Source organism: Buteo buteo, chromosome 17 (genome assembly GCF_964188355.1).
Source record: "Buteo buteo chromosome 17, bButBut1.hap1.1, whole genome shotgun sequence".
NCBI lineage: Eukaryota > Metazoa > Chordata > Aves > Accipitriformes > Accipitridae > Buteo > Buteo buteo.
This window is the reverse complement of record NC_134187.1, coordinates 6254793-6270639: the sequence shown is the minus strand read 5'-3', so window position 1 is coordinate 6270639 and position 15847 is coordinate 6254793. Positions and strand designations below refer to the sequence as shown.

At 40.6% G+C, this 15847-nt stretch overlaps 1 protein-coding gene across 1 annotated transcript in view; it reads left to right on the top strand.

Annotated features, from left to right (window-relative positions):
* Window positions 1–15847, top strand: part of CLIC5 (chloride intracellular channel 5) — a 53054-nt gene that overhangs the window by 23174 nt on the left and 14033 nt on the right. Inside the window, exons 2-4 of the mRNA XM_075048981.1 lie at window positions 3329–3438; window positions 3771–3896; window positions 5246–5352. Coding sequence (XP_074905082.1) covers window positions 3329–3438; window positions 3771–3896; window positions 5246–5352 — 343 coding nt within the window. The remainder of the gene's footprint in view (window positions 1–3328; window positions 3439–3770; window positions 3897–5245; window positions 5353–15847) is intronic.

Sequence of the window (15847 nt, the reverse complement as noted above, 5' to 3'; positions counted from 1 at the left end):
TAACAGCAGGGATAAATGGTGTTTCTCTAGCTTGTCAATTATTTGTTCTTTTCTTTCCATCCACTGTTTGAGTTCTTGATCTTGATGAAGGTATTATTTAATTCCTGCATTTCTGAGCCCTTAACCTTGGACAGATATATAATAGGCTTGTATTTAGACACTACTGGGGTGCTTTAAGCAAGCTGTTTCTCTTTGAAACTAAGAGTGACTAAGCCTGGGAAGTTCTCTATTCTTCTTCATCTCCTCCTGGTAGTTAATAGACTTCACAAGGGATCTCAAGACACTCTGATAAGCCTTTGAAGTTATTACCTACTAAGGTTTTGCTCTTTCTGAGTGCTGAACATTGAATTACTGACTGCTGTTAGAAGCAATGAGAAAAGATTCACAAAACCGACAGAGCCTTGCCTATAATTTCTGCAGAAAAAGAGCTGAATTTAATGGATAAATTGTGTTGCTGGGGAGATTTTGTTTCTATTCCCTCCTCTGTCACCAATTTGCCTTGTGATTTGTGGTAGCGTTTTCAGTTATGCCCAGTCACATGAGATCAAAACCCATGAGTCAGACTCCACCCAAATCATGAGCCAGGCTTCCAGATCCGGGAGCTTTGAACAGAGATCATACCGTACTTTTTCTTTAGTTTATCTTTTGTTTCTGGAATTTCCTCTGTCTATTCCCAATGTGTCTCTAGCGATTAATGTTTCCCACTCTATTGAAAGTGTTGGGAAGATATTTTGACCATTTGGGGCTGCTGGAGGCCTCATTTGACCTACACAATTTTATTTTTGATCTCCAAGTGAATCTCGTTTATTCCAGACTTCACATCTTTCTCCTGTCCCCAGTGACTTCTGTCTTACTTAGCCTCATACAACTCATCACTTCTGTTTCTTCCTTGCCGTTCAGCTGCTCTGTCCCCGCTTTTGTCCTCTCTGGTCTTGAGAGAGCTTTTCACCATTGCCTTGCAGGATGGAGAACGTGTAAAAAGATGCAGATCTGGGTAACCCTTAAGCTTTGTATGAGAATATATAATTGAGGAGAGCAGGGAAATGGTCTCCCTGACTCTCTCTCTCCTGAAAAAGATGAAATTGTTGCTTGCAGCACAAGAAGTGGGTGATGAGGACAGGCGGGAGATTGCCTCCATGCAGGATGGAGATCTGTAGGAGGGCTGGAGCTTTGCATGTTATTGTGAGACAAGACCCCTTTGCTCGCAAGGTGTTTGCAGGACGTGGCAAACCAGGGTTTTACACTCACTTTGAAGGGAGTCAGGTGAAGAGTGAATCAGACTCAATGAATTTATAAGCCAAAGTATATCCAGAGAAGGTAGGATGAGAATCAGCCCTTCTGCCTGCACTCTTTTGCCCTCTAATTCAGTCAATCTGTTTTTCTTCAAATTTTAGGTTTGTAATATATTGTGTGTAGACTCAGTTAGCCAACTCCATTATGAAGGATATGATTATGACTGAGATGGTGAAAAAGCCAAGGGGAAATTTGGTGTCGTATCTCTGTTTTCTTCTATAGCACTTGACTCTTTTCAGGAAGGGTAAGAAGTTAAACGTTCTTGGCGATGGTTTAACAAGCCAAAGCCAAATCAACGAATGTCACTTTGCAGTAATTATTGCATGTAATACAGTGGTGCCTGGTATTCCCATGGCAACATTGTCGTTGTTTTGCCATGAAATTTGTGGAACAGAGCTAGCTATTTAATAAATAAAATTTTTCAGAACTAGGCTACTCACACGTCAGGCAGATGGGAAAATGCATTTTCTCTTGCTCTTCCTCATGCCATACCACTCTTTCACCCACATTGTTTGCTGATTCTTGCATACGCCATGTGCCAGGCATATTGCTGATCCGTAACTTCAGACAAACTGTACCCCCATATCCAAATATGTCTGAAGTCTGAGTGTTTGAAACCAAATCTGAACCCATAGAAGACCTCTTTACATAGCCCTAAACTTTACGACGGGTATCTCCAAGCCTTGAATTCACACTCTCTCCATGTTTTGGTGGATAGGAATTGTGGAATTTGTTCATAAACCCAGAATCATCAAAAGCTGCATTCAATACATGAGAAAGATTCACCACGCTTACCAGAAAATCTTTCAGCTAAACATCTCACATGCAAGGCCTGAGTTTGTAGCAACTGGACACATCTCAAAATGTTTCTAGTTGTGCTGTGAATGCTTCACAGCACTGCGATGATTAGAAGTGATTCCTTCGTTAAGACAGATAAATGCTACCTCACATCTTGAATATCAATAAGATAAAACTTATGAGAGCAAACAGAGTAATGTAATATTTTGTCCAAATGAAAAGGGCATGTATTTGCTTAGCTCTTTCATCAGCCATTTTCGGTCACACACTGTGTGCTTAAAATACAGTTATGCAACCCATGTGGGTCAACAGCGGAAGGTTGGTTGCTTCACCAGGATTATAAGAATCTTTTAAACACAATGGTACCACAAATTAAAATGGAAATCTATCAAAACCATTATCGTCCTGAAAGCTTTGGCCACAAGCATAATTATTGTAGAAGGATGTTGTCCTTGGACACAGCTTTGGCTCAGTTCAGCTAGTGTTATTTGTATCCCTCCATGGCTCAAAGTCAGAATTTGCATGGCTAAGGACCATAAATTTTTAGAGGAAAAAATAGGCTGTTTCCTCAATGCTAACACTAGCAGTTTTTTATTGTTTTGTAGTGGTTTGTAGGCAACTCATTAGGTACTAGAGATAGGAACAGACTGAATGCAGTGGCTGAAATCTGCCTTGAACCTTGGAAGGATTCAGATGGAGATTTCTGTCTGGATCTGGTCGTTTGTGTCAGAGGCTGTTGCTTTAGTGGATGTGAACATGAATGAGTGAATGTCTGGAGTGCTTGGGTTTAAATCTAGATCTGAAAGTCCATATTTTGGATAGTAAAACAGTGAAGCAGATCTTGAGCTGATATAAGCTGCACTCCACAGACTTAAATAGAGCAGAAAACCTGTCCTGAGTTTTCAAGCATGTCCATGAAGCAGGCAGTCCTGTAGGGATGAAAATAATTGAAAGAATATACAATCTCCTGGATGTTGCTTGCCATCAGCAAGGGACACACCTCCTTTACCCAGAGCTGCCCTCAGGAGAGGCACCAGTTTGCTTTCTCAAGCTCCTGATGAAGGCTGAATCCTGGAGTAACTCCATTCTTGTGTTGATGATAAACTATATTAAATAACCGGCACTGCTGGTTATTTTTAAACTGGTTATTTTTCTTTCAACATCCAATTTTCCATCTTGAGGGAGGTAAGTGACTAACAAGTCTGAAATCTATTTTTCCTCTCTTTCCATCCCTCAGGCTGGTATAGATGGAGAAAGCATTGGGAACTGCCCATTCTCCCAGCGTCTCTTCATGATCCTGTGGCTCAAAGGAGTTGTGTTCAACGTCACCACTGTTGACCTGAAAAGGTAAAAATTGTTCAGTTTAATTGAAAATAGTTATATGATCCAGTGTTTGCCCTACTGAAAGGCCCAACCAGGTTCAATCAGATTTGTATCTAGCCTAGAAAGTCTGTGGTGCACAACAAAATAGTTGGGATTCAGGTTTGGTTTTCTTTTTTTTTTTTCACTTGTGGAATGTTTTTATATTAAACAGGGTACTTGGGGTAGTTTCAAAGTCTTCTAACCACAAACTACAGAAAAAAAAAGAAGGGCAAACTGATTTTGTAGGAACTATAAATATCTGTGAAACTACCTGACCATAAAGATTAGCGATTTCATTACTTTTTCTCTCTCTGCAGAAAGCCAGCTGACCTACACAATCTGGCTCCTGGGACCCACCCACCTTTCTTGACTTTTAATGGAGAAGTCAAGACAGATGTTAACAAGATTGAGGAATTCTTGGAAGAGACTCTTGCACCTCCAAAGTAAGAACTTGGGATTTTTTCAGTCAATATTCCATTTCCTAGGAATGAAAGATGTCCTAAGAGAAGTTCCTAAAAAGCACTCCCTCCTACAATCTTTACTTACAGGAGTAATATTTATTTATGAAACTTGCTGGCTTCAGTGAGATGACTTCCATGTGTGAAGGTTACTTGTATGACTAATAACTGCAGAATGTTTTCTCTGTACACATTTCAGGATGCCCTTGTATGCAGAATTAAGGAGACCAATTCTAGAAAAATTTTGTAGGGGTCTGGTGTCCACATTTTACAAAGCTAAAAATAACTTGGAATAGATGCCGAGAATTGCCACACAAAATATCTGTGCCAGGAAAAGCATTTTACAGCGAAAAACTGGAGGTTTCTGAGCTGTGTGGTGTATTAGAAAGGTTGGAAGGGGAACTGATTACAGAGTATGAGAGGCTCTGGAGGCAGAAAAGTGCTCATTATTCTAGTCAAGAAATGACAAGAGCCCATGACTGGAAGTTATAACCAAACTAATTCAGATCAGAAATAAGGCGCAGATTTTTTGAGTATGAATGATTAACCATTGGAACAAGCTACCAAGGAAAGGTTTAGATTTACCAGATATGCCTTAGTTAGTCAAACATTTTGGACTTAATACAAGGATAATGGGGAAAAAAAAGTCGTTGGCTTGTGATTTGGACTTTAAAATCTATGAATCAATGAAAATTGGCTTGGTTCCTTATGGAGTGTTTTACCTCCAAGTGAATCAGCAGCTATAGGCCAGTCCTGAGGCAAGAGATCAGATATTTAAATTTTCTATACTCTGGTCCAAGACCACTGAAGTCAGTAGGAATCGTTAGTTTGTGTTGGTCTTTCAAATCGATATATTCTTTTACACCAGATGTCTATAAAAAACAATTCAGAGACTGAAAACTTTATGTTCCTTCACCTGGGTAATACGAACATGCCTTGCTATTACATCCTGGAGTACATTTTCAGTGTAGGGAATTAGACACGACTGCCATTCATAATAGAGCGAGCTGGCTGCCAAACTCCCCTGCACCTTTCTGGAAAGCTATGCTTCCTTCTGATTTAAGGCCACTGTATCTTGGATCGTGGTAACATAAAGCACCAGTGCATTACCTTTGTCATGAATCCATCCCTGTGTAAGTATCCAAATGCCTGCCTTGACAGACACAGCTATTATTAAGAAGGACTTGCCAAGCTGTTGTTTTGAGATAAATGACAGCGTTAATTGCAGTTCCTTGTACAGGGCTTTTTTCTTTGTTCTTGTAAATTGTATTTGTAATCATCACTATGTTGCTGGTAACAAGATGTTACTCTCCACACTGCTTCTCCCTTTTCAGGTACCCCAAGCTGGCTGCTAAGCACCGGGAATCAAACACTGCTGGAATTGATATCTTTTCCAAATTTTCCGCATACATCAAAAATACCAAGCAGCAGGACAACGCTGGTGAGTAGGATCGTTACCAAATGTGCTCAGAAGTTTGTGTGCTTAGAAGTGGAATAATTTTGCCATTCTCCCATCATTTTATTTTAAACTCTGTTCATATGACATCAGGTAGTGTTGCTGATCAGTTTGAGATGGTTGGTTCAGTGGACTCAATTCACATGTCTGCAGTTGAATTAACTACATCTATACTAGTATACTAGTAAAACAGGCCACAGAGTGTTTAGTAGCCCCTTTACCAACTGTCAGGACATGGGTCCTGTCCATACAGCCCAGCTTCCTCTCCAGAACAGGATCCCATACTGCTTACTAGAAGTGGCTGGTGGCCCGTGGTACCTTCTCTGCTCTGCCCAGGCACTACTTAAAGGAGTGTGTGTTGACTGGACCCAAAACCATGCTAGTACTAAAAATTTAGCGGTGAATGACTGGGTGAGAGCAACTTATGCCCTGACCCTTTGTAATTTGTTAGATGTGGTCATCAGACTCTTGGCCCGCTTATCTCATGATTATGTTATGCTGTTATAGCTAATTTGCTCATATAAACTGAGTTATATCAAGACATTAAACATAAAGTAATTAAATGAAAGAAGTGACTTTAAGAAATGTAATTGCACTCTGTAAACTCCAGATTTTCCCTCACATGTTTGTGTGTCAAAAGAATTACCCCCCCCAAAGTTGGATGCCATGCATATTTACACGCATCCTACACTGTCTTCTTAATGAAATTGCTTTTCTTCTCCACATTCCTTTCTCCTCAGAGAGGCAAGACTTCAGCTAGAGTAAGCTCCTGTTGCTCCGTGAAAGCTACTGGATTTACACTGCCATATCCCTTGAAATGATTTAGTAGAATATTTGCAGTCACTCACTGGTGTACATCTTTCCTTATATTACTAGTTTTACAGACAGAGACCTAAGGCACGTTAAACACCATGTGCTCCTATTATATCATTCAGAGAGAAACTAGATTTTTTCAGGTTCCAGCTCTGCTACATATTTCATCTGTGTGATTATATTTCATTGCCTGGGGCTGACCCATGAGATGAAAATGGGTAAATGATGATTTATGTCAGATAACAATCTGCTCCTTAATATTTTTGTGTTGTTAACAGAAGGAAATAATTATAGTGCTTCACTTCTCAGAGATGCTAAAAAATTATTTTTTTGTCCAATGCTAATGGGATGCTCAGCTAACCTCTGTAGGAAGTTGTAAAAGGAAGATAAATTAAGAGTTAGACTAAATAGATGTTACGGTGAAAATAAAATATCTTGGCCATTTACAAGGAATTTTTATGGTCTGTTCCGCAACTGTAAATCTTAAATTCAGCTGTGCTGCCCCTTGCATTCTAAACCAGCCACGGGTATCTGTCCACATCCCAGCGTGTTGCTTCTCAGTGACTCTGCAATATGCAAATCCCTGGACTCATAAGGGCTGGCAGCTCCAGCCAGTAATAAATGGCTGTCCTAGAGGCACCTGCATCTGGCCATAACCAGAGCTGGAATTCAAGGTCGGATATCCGCCACTGTGAGATAAGGAATCTAACCCTCATGATCGGGCCTCCACATTTTTACTAGCTTCAGTGTGATTAATGGAAGTTTTCCTTAGTTCTGCCTAACAAGGTCTTGGTTTAGGTACTCTTGAAAATAAAAGGAAAATGCTTCCCAATGGCAATTAAGCGCACCAAGGTTATAGAGGAAAGATATGTTAAGCTGCAGGAGAGCAATAATATTTGTTCCCTGCAAACATCCTCACTCCATTTTGTTAGCTGGTTCATGCTCTTGTGCTATCCAGACACACTGCAATCTCTGAACATACTGATACCCAACTTTCCTCTTTGAACTAAAGTTTCTGGCTTAATTTTCTGCAGCTGGAGTGCTGCAGTGCAAGGAGAATAAAGCCAAGATGAGCAGAGTATAAGTAGTACCTATATGTTCTTTCTAACAATGGAGTAAAGTACCTGAGGACCTCAGAGTCCTTGGGACTATCAGTGCAGACTCATGCAACGCGGGAAATAGACCTCAATTTCAGCAGAGTAGTTGACTTTCAGTTTTCAAGGGCTAAGCACAAACAGCTTTTCCCTTATCCCAGAGACATTTTACACACTTCCCTATCCAGCTCATCTGAACCTGCAGCAGTTATTCCAAAGGCTGATTTGGATAGCAGATAATCAGTTAGTTAAAAAGTAGTTGTGTTAGATTTCTTGAGCAGTGAAAAGACTATGTGCAAATAGGACAGCACCACTGTATGCATATTTCCTAATGAACCTATTTCTTTTTGTTTGGTATTTTTTTTAAATTGCAACACCAATCAAAAAGGGATCTGGGGCTCTAGCCCTGATCAGGTACGTGTCATTTTGCAGCAGGTTCTGATGCACTGTTTTTCCTGTGTAACAGCAGCAGTAGTTGTGTATAGTTCTGTAATAATAAAAAGCATTTTATAAACTTAAAATTTATTTACTTAGGAGAATGTCCCTTTTCCTGTCTCCATATGAGCATATGAGAACACAGATTGCTGCTTGTGGTTATCTTAAATGGTTCCTATACACCCCAGCTCTCAGATAAAGGTAATACACGTCTCATAGTCATCTTCTATATCTGCCTCTAGCTCCAGCTGACTCAAGTGTTTGGGTTAATCTGGAAAGCCACACCAGTGACCAGGACATCAGTTGCACATGATCAAAATACACAAATAGGAAAAAGCTTGTTAATAAATCCAAAATAGAATGGAGAACCCAGACTGTTACATAAAAAAATAATTTTAATTTATTTTAGTTGGGAATAGGGGAGTGCTGAATACCAAGTAAGCTAAAGCACCAAACATCAGGTTGTTTAAATTATGTTCTCTTAACTTGGGAGTCAGGGAGGCGAATACATTAATGCGTGGGATATCAGGCTGGGAGTTTGTAGCATCAGCCTATCTCTAGCTGTGAGAAGTGTGGGTTAGGTGTGATTATGTATGATCATTCTTTGTAGCATGGTGGTTTAGCAGAGATCATGCCGTCTACGTAACATGAGCTCTCACTACAGCCTGTGGCTATTACATTTTTGCAGAAAAGTGCCGTGAAGTGGTTGGGGTAATTAACGAGATTTATGCAGTATGAGGATACTGGATGTGAGAATTAACGATAATCTAATGCACACCAAAGATAAGCCCAAGCTGGTGTTCCTCCCAGAAGGGTTTACAGCCAGGGTCATGCAACAATTTCAGACTTCAAGTGATGCCATCACTTGGCTATGTCATTGCAATGTTTCCTATCGTGAGAGAGGTGGTGAGATGGCACTGACAACAGAGTCTGTAGCCTTTAAGTAGCTAAATGATTTTTTTTTTCCCCAATAGTGGAAAAGTTACTGAAGAAAACGAGATTTGTAATTTCTTGGTTTAGTATGTGTCTGAATTTTGCATGTAAATGAATAGACACGATGATACATATGTCTGTTTGTTTCTAAGATTGTGATACCCTCTGCTGGCAAATATGTGAATATATAAAGCAAGCAGCTTTACAATGAGGGCTGAAACATCCCCATAACAAAACAGGTTTCCTTCTATCAAGACGGTTTCCTGTTGCAAATGCAACATCGTCAAAAGTGAAGTGTTTCATAGTAACCTATCGATTTTGACAAAGTTTTCATGGAAAAAATCATGTTTTTTCTGGATGAGTTAAAATTACTTTGAAGTAAAATGCTTTAACGTTACAGAGAAAAATAGTACTTTTTTTCTGGATTCATGCAGTACTTCATTAGCCACACACCGTTATGTTTCATGCCTGGCACAGAAACAGGTGATAACCTTCTCCTGTAAGTCTGTATGGCAATATGTTATTGATCATGATTCATTTACTTACCAAAGGTATTTGGCAGCTAGGCTGCCCTGATTTAATAGTTCCCTGAATTTCTGATTCTTTTTTTCTGTCTTTGTTTTCCTAACTTTTCTGTCTTATAATATAAAAATGTTGAAAGGTTTGGAATGGGCTGGCGAGGGCTGTAAGCCCAGAAGCAAACATGCTCATGCGATATCAAAGTCCCACCACTTTTAAGCGTCTTGAAAGGGAAGGAATTGATTCCAGATTCTCAGGATGTGGCAAGCTGTGTTTAAAGAAAGTGTGTGCATTTATTATTTCAAGTCAGTTCAATTACAACGGGCTTGATTCCTTCCACCCCCCGTGTCACTCGATAATTTTATAACAGGCCTCTCTGAAGGAGTCATCTCCTCATCGTGGGATTAGATCCGCGCCGCCCTTCGGTAGCACAACTGGGTTCTTCAGTTCTCCGGCCATTGCCGCCAGGCTTCACCGCTTGCTCTTGAAATGGCAAGTGCTTGTTCACACAAGAAGAGGAGTCTTTGGGAGAGTTTAGTGGCAGTAGTCTTAAAAATTATTCCCTGGATGCTCTTGCTCAAGTTTTCATGGCCAATTTGAGAGGGTTTGGTTGCTCAGTGATTGTTTAATAGCTAGAAGGAGATCTTGTCTGAGCACAGGAAAGTAAACTGAGATCTTGTGAGTTTACTTTGGTTCCTTTGGTTGATGCTGAGCAAGTCACTCAAGCTCTGTACAGTAGCCAGGGTAGCAACAATTTATGTATTCATTGCAGGAGGATGAAATTTAATTAATTGGAATGCTGTGTACATATTCGGTATCCTGCTTGTTATTTTTTCTTGTGAGACTGTATACTGCAAACCAAGGGGACAACTTATAGTAACCACCCATTAACTGTCCCGCCTAAAATTGTAAGTTCTTTGGCTCATAGAATGAGCCCTTTGATTTCATTTATGAGTTTAAAAAGTTGTTCTTGAATTGAGTTCTTAGGGGGCACCAGCTCCAGTGTGGGTGGGCGCATTCATTAGTGGTACGGAAGGATATTTCACTGTACGGCTCTTCAGAAGGCACTGAGCCGGGAGACCACCAACATGATTTCATGCAGAGGAATTTCCAGCCGTCTGACCAGAGGACTCCGCTTGTCTGGTTTGGATTTACATCAAGAGGCCAAAAATAAAAGCGCATTTAAATCATTAACTTACATGTGATTAAATGCCATTCACCTCTTTCAGTAGCTACATCACACTTTGTGGTTAAGTGTGTGAGGTGGGAAATGTCTCTCTTCGTGTGCTGTGTACGTATGTATACAGTAGATATGCACACACACACATTGGGCTGGAATTAAAACAGGCCTACATCAGTTTTATGCTGTGGAGTTGCTCCTGCTAAGAAGAGAGTCGGACCCGCAGTATAGGTATGTGCACAGGCTGAATGGTGTGCTCTGATCCTTTCTAGAAACCATCGCGTGCCTCCTTAAACAAGCAGAAAATCAGTTCACGCCAAAAACCTACGTGGAATATTTACAGTAATAACAGCTCTGTGGTGCAGACCCTTTGTGGCACCTGAGCTGATGGACGTAGCTGGGGCAGGAGGTTCTTGATGTCGTGGGCCAGCCCGTGTCGTCCTGACCAGCGTGGTCTGGTCTGGTCTCCAGCAGCAGGTCGGTGTAGGAGAGCAAAACACATGTTCCCAAAGCATCTCCGTGCTTGGTGGGGAAGGGCGCGGGGTCACTTCTCTTCCAGCCTGGCTTCTCACAGCCAAAGGGGTCAGATTATAACTGTAAACGTGATACAGCTTGCCCTGAGTCTTTGATCCTTCTGGCCTATTCTGTGCCTAAAGGCTTCACCCTGTGCTCAGCAAAGTTCCTGGCAAAGCCCCTCTTGACTTTAACAGAGCAAGTTTTAAAAGCTGTTTGAATGTCCTTGTGTCGATGGGGAGTTTCCTGTGACAGGGATCTTGGATCAGGCTCTAATCCAGGACCAACATTAATGCTTTATGTTTTTTGCACAGATTTTCAAGGTGCCATATAAATATATAGGTATAAATACATGTATGTGTGTGTGTGATGTCTGTGTATCAACTTGCAGCTAAAATTTTTCCTTCTTCAGTTGCAGAATTTCCCTTTTCCACTACAAAAACCCACACCTGTCCCAGGCCCAGCACGAGTCACAACTTGTCCTATGCTATGACGATATTAAATTTTCTCTGCCATGCAACCAGGAAGGACTAGAAATAGCTTTTAAAATAGTTTTAGAGAAAAGGACTTGCTTTGTGATGGAACATATCAGGATGACAGATCTTTAACTTTGGCATTTTGAAGCACAAAAAACTTAGTTCAGAACATTTTAAACAAGTTTTTATGGCTCCCTCTGAGCTGAATACTGTTGGGCTTGCAGTAGCTAAAGTGCCTGGCAGCTTTACAAAACCAGGCCTAATATAAAAAATACCTAGTCTTTAAAACATATGTAAAATAGCTTTTCTGCAACATTTGTGGCACATAAAGTACCAAATACATGTTGGTGAGTGTGATATAAAGCTTTTATTGCCATTCATTTGGGATGACCCATATAACTCACTCATGATATGTTAATAAAACTGTTCTCCACTCTGTCTCTTTATAAAAACACACATATAAAGACCACTAAAACAGTGGTGATAGCTGTGTGCTAACTTGTTAAGTAGTGCCGCAAGTTGCATTTATCATCCGTCCTAAATTGCTTTATCTGCTCTCTGCCCAGTAATCAAAGACTGATTCTAAAATGCTCAGAAACAGCAGTTTGCAAAATCGGTTTGCTTGAGAAATAACTTTTTGAAAGTTCTCCTCAAAATCATGCTGGCTGGAGGCCCGGAGCCATCAATATTCTGTCTGGTACCAGTGACAGCTTTAAGGACCTATATCTTTTGACCTGCCAAAACTAAGAACTGAAATTTTATGCCATTGGAAGGAAGAGGTTTTCAGTTCTCTAAAATTATGACAAACCATCATCTTAATCTCAGAAGTATGTACCTTACTAGGGAATGTTTCTGACCTTTCCTATCATTTATGTTTCTTTCCTTCTTCTAAGACCTTGCTAATTAAGGTATGAAGATTTCCTGATGGAAATGTGAAAAATACTATTTGAAAACAATACAAAACTAAAACGCTGTGTAAGTCCAGATGTCATCAGACTGCAAGCCCTCCAAGGCAGGGATTTGGTATGCCTGATTAGCAGTCTTAGATGCAGCCATTCCAGGAACAGTAAATATTTACAATTAATGCATTAGCAGACATAATTTTCTGACACATCTGTGCTGAAGTAGCTTTGAAGCCATAGCATATCATAGAGAGGGAGAGAAAAAATGAAAGAATATATATATATTTATATAAGTTCAAGACACAGAATATGCAAAACCCTAAAAAACAGTTGACCATATATACTGAAGTCAACGAAGTTAATGATATGCTCAAATTAAGGCATGTTCTCAAGCCTTTGCTGAATCAGGGCTTATATGCACAGGCCAGGCCTAGACTAAAATACTTGCAATGGGAACTAGTTGGCAGATGCTCTTCTTTAAGAGGGAATTATTTCCCCTGAGTGTTTGAATATTCCTCCAAGTGCTGCTGGCTTTACTGGGATGCTTTGTTCTGTTTCCCAGACGAGCTTCCATGCTCACACACAGGAGCAGTAGCACAGCTGGAAGTGGATTAGAGCAATCTGGCGGCAGCAGTCCTGGGAGGAATTAAGCGCCTCGCTGCTGGAATGGGAGGCCTAAATTACATTATTATTTAGAATTGAGTTTTAACTTCATTGCTCTATGGTTTCGCACTAGTGGGTAACTCCCCTCATTGCAATATACTTGGTGCATCTGAAGTATGTTCCCCACAGCAAGGACTTAGATGAAGTTATGGCCTTAGTAAAGTGTCCAAATCTTAAATAAGCAAATGTCCAGATTTAAGCACCCAACTGGTCTTATTGTCCTGAGAGGATTGTTCACAGGCTTATATTTAGGAATTCTAGAGCAAGCTATCACATGACAGAGAGCGCAGTGCCTGGCTCCTGGAAGTCAGTTTGCAAAACTGTTGATGACTTCAAAGGGAGAAGGATTGGCCCAGAATCTGTTTTTCCCAAAACAGATTTTTTGTTTTATGCATGCAAATGTTCTTCATCAAATAACAGGGAAAAGAAGAATGAGACATAAATGAAAATCAATGTTGCTAATTTTCTTTATTAGATCAGATCCTAAATAGCTGACCTTTAGCTTGAAAACAGTGCTGGGAATAAGGTGACTAAGTGGGAATTGGAGACGTGATTCTTGTCTAAATATCCTGATTCTTATGATTGCAGAAAAAAAAATCAGAATTTCATGGAGTTTGACGCTAGAAGGATTATTTACTATGATCTCCTGCAAATCACATCCCAGTCAGTTTTGCCCACTGAGCAAACTTGTTAGTATTTCAGCCTTTAACATAGAAGTTGTTTTCCATTAGAGCAGAGAATAGGAGAAACTGAAGTGTCTTTGGTGCACAATGCACCGGAATTTACCGGATGAGAGATGCCCAGCTGGTGGCAATAGCTGGTCCATATTCTGCACCGCAGGGGAAGGTGAATCCCCAGTGTTTCAGCCACTCAGAGCTGTAAAACAAATATTTCCTGGACCTTAACCTGGAATCGGGATGCGTCTGAACACGTGAGGAAGGCATCTACTCAGCAAGACTTTCTGCATGGCTCCAAGGCATTGGTCCAACCATTCCCATCTCTAGCAGAGAATGACCTGATGGCCATGGATAAGCCCCACAACACATCTGATTCATTGCATATTGGGAGAAAAGATACTGTGATCTTTGCAAGCATCTTAAGTCTCGAAGCATGAGATTTAATTACAGTCATTGTCTTAATGTTGTGTAGCAAATTCTCTGTGACGTTGATGGTGGTACAGTCAGCCTACCACGGTCCTTGTTCCAAGACCTAAAAGATGGTATTAGGGATTTTAAAGTACCATGACCTGCCCATGTGACTCTATTCCCCTCCATCCCAGTTTCTCCTATTTCTGCCAGAACTGGATTAAAGTCTGCCTTTTCTTAGTCTTATTATAAACACCCCAAGAAGTATGTCTACCTCCCCTCTCTCCTTGTTGGTTCCTTGAATAGTTCATTGCTTTGGCAACGTGGAAAACGAATTTGTCCAACCTACAACCATTAGACCTTTCCACACCTTTTTCAGCAACGCTGAAGAGCTCCCTCACACTTCCCAGGTGTTTGTCCATGGGTGAGCATCTGTGCACGTTGGCCTCTCAGCCTTCTCTCCGATTAGCTGAACAAATAGACTCTTCAAACCTTGCATTTTGAGGCTTGTTTTCCAGTCCTTGAGCACCGTATTATTGTTCTCCTTTGACCTCTTGCTGGAATTTCCAAAGCGTTTTTTAACTGGGGACACCAGAACTGGGAAAAATGTTCTTAATACTTGTCGCGACAGTACAGTTGCAACAGAGGGAATATGACCTCCCTACTAGTACTTGAAAATTTTTCATACATCCAGACATAATTGTAACTCTTATTGCTTTTGCTCCTTTCAGAGAGGTTAAGTTGAGGCATAATCACGATGATCCCCAAGTCATTTCATGGAGCTTGAAACAAAAAATCTCAAAAGCAGAGAAACAATGGAAAAGAATTAAGATGTGAGTCATTTGTAAATCTCATCGTCTCATGGGTTTTTTTATCTAAGCAACAATTTTTGAACACAAAGGGCAGAAAATACTGGAAACATTAAAATAAAACTATTTGAGACTGAGATTTGCTAAGTGAACTGAGGAATTTGGGAACTCAATAAGCTTTAAAACTTCATCCTCAGGTGCTGCTAGCTAGGCACTGCTGCATTTCCCTCTCGTGTCTTCACCACTGCTGAAGTTAAATAACATAGTTGAAATCGGTGGAGTGCAACTGGGATTATCCTGGTGTAAACAAAACCAGACTTTATTCCTCTACATGCCTGGGATTGAAAGAAATTGACATTAAAGACTCAAGTGCCAACAGCCTGTAGATGAACAATCTTCTTTCTTTGCTTAAATATTAGAACACAAGGGGTCCCCACAGCACTGTCGCTAAAGCCCAGTTGCACTCTACCAGAAGCTAACTTTACTCTTATTTTAATGCACAAACATGTAGTTAGTTTTTCTTTGTTACTCCCAGAATCATCTTTTTGCTATTTGACAGTAAACAAAACTTTACACTCTGAGTAAACACACAGCATCTTAAGAATCAAGATACCAGAGTGATAATGTCATACTATAAATATGTGGTTTTATAATCTGCAGGGCTTGATTTTTTTTTTTGCTCCCCCCCCCCCCCCCCCCCCCCCGCCCCCAGGTTTCTGATGCAAATCAGCTGCTGCTTGTCTGCAGTTGGTTTAGGGACACCTGCACAAGACTAGCATTGCAGAGGTCAGGATTAGGCCCTTGGGGACGTGCTCTAGCAATGATGCTTGTCACTTATGTGCTGCTACAGAGTTACAATGATTTGTGAAATGCAAGTTAGGTACTGTTCTTCCTGGGGCACTTGTAGGCCAGTAGTTTTACATTCACTTGCTTCCTGCCCTCAGGGTCGCTTGGACTCCTAAGAGACTTGGAAATGAACCCTTCTTTTGGTGTCATTTGAACACCTGGGTTTTCTCCTTAAAAACCAGCATTTGAAGGTGCTCCAATTGCATTCTTCA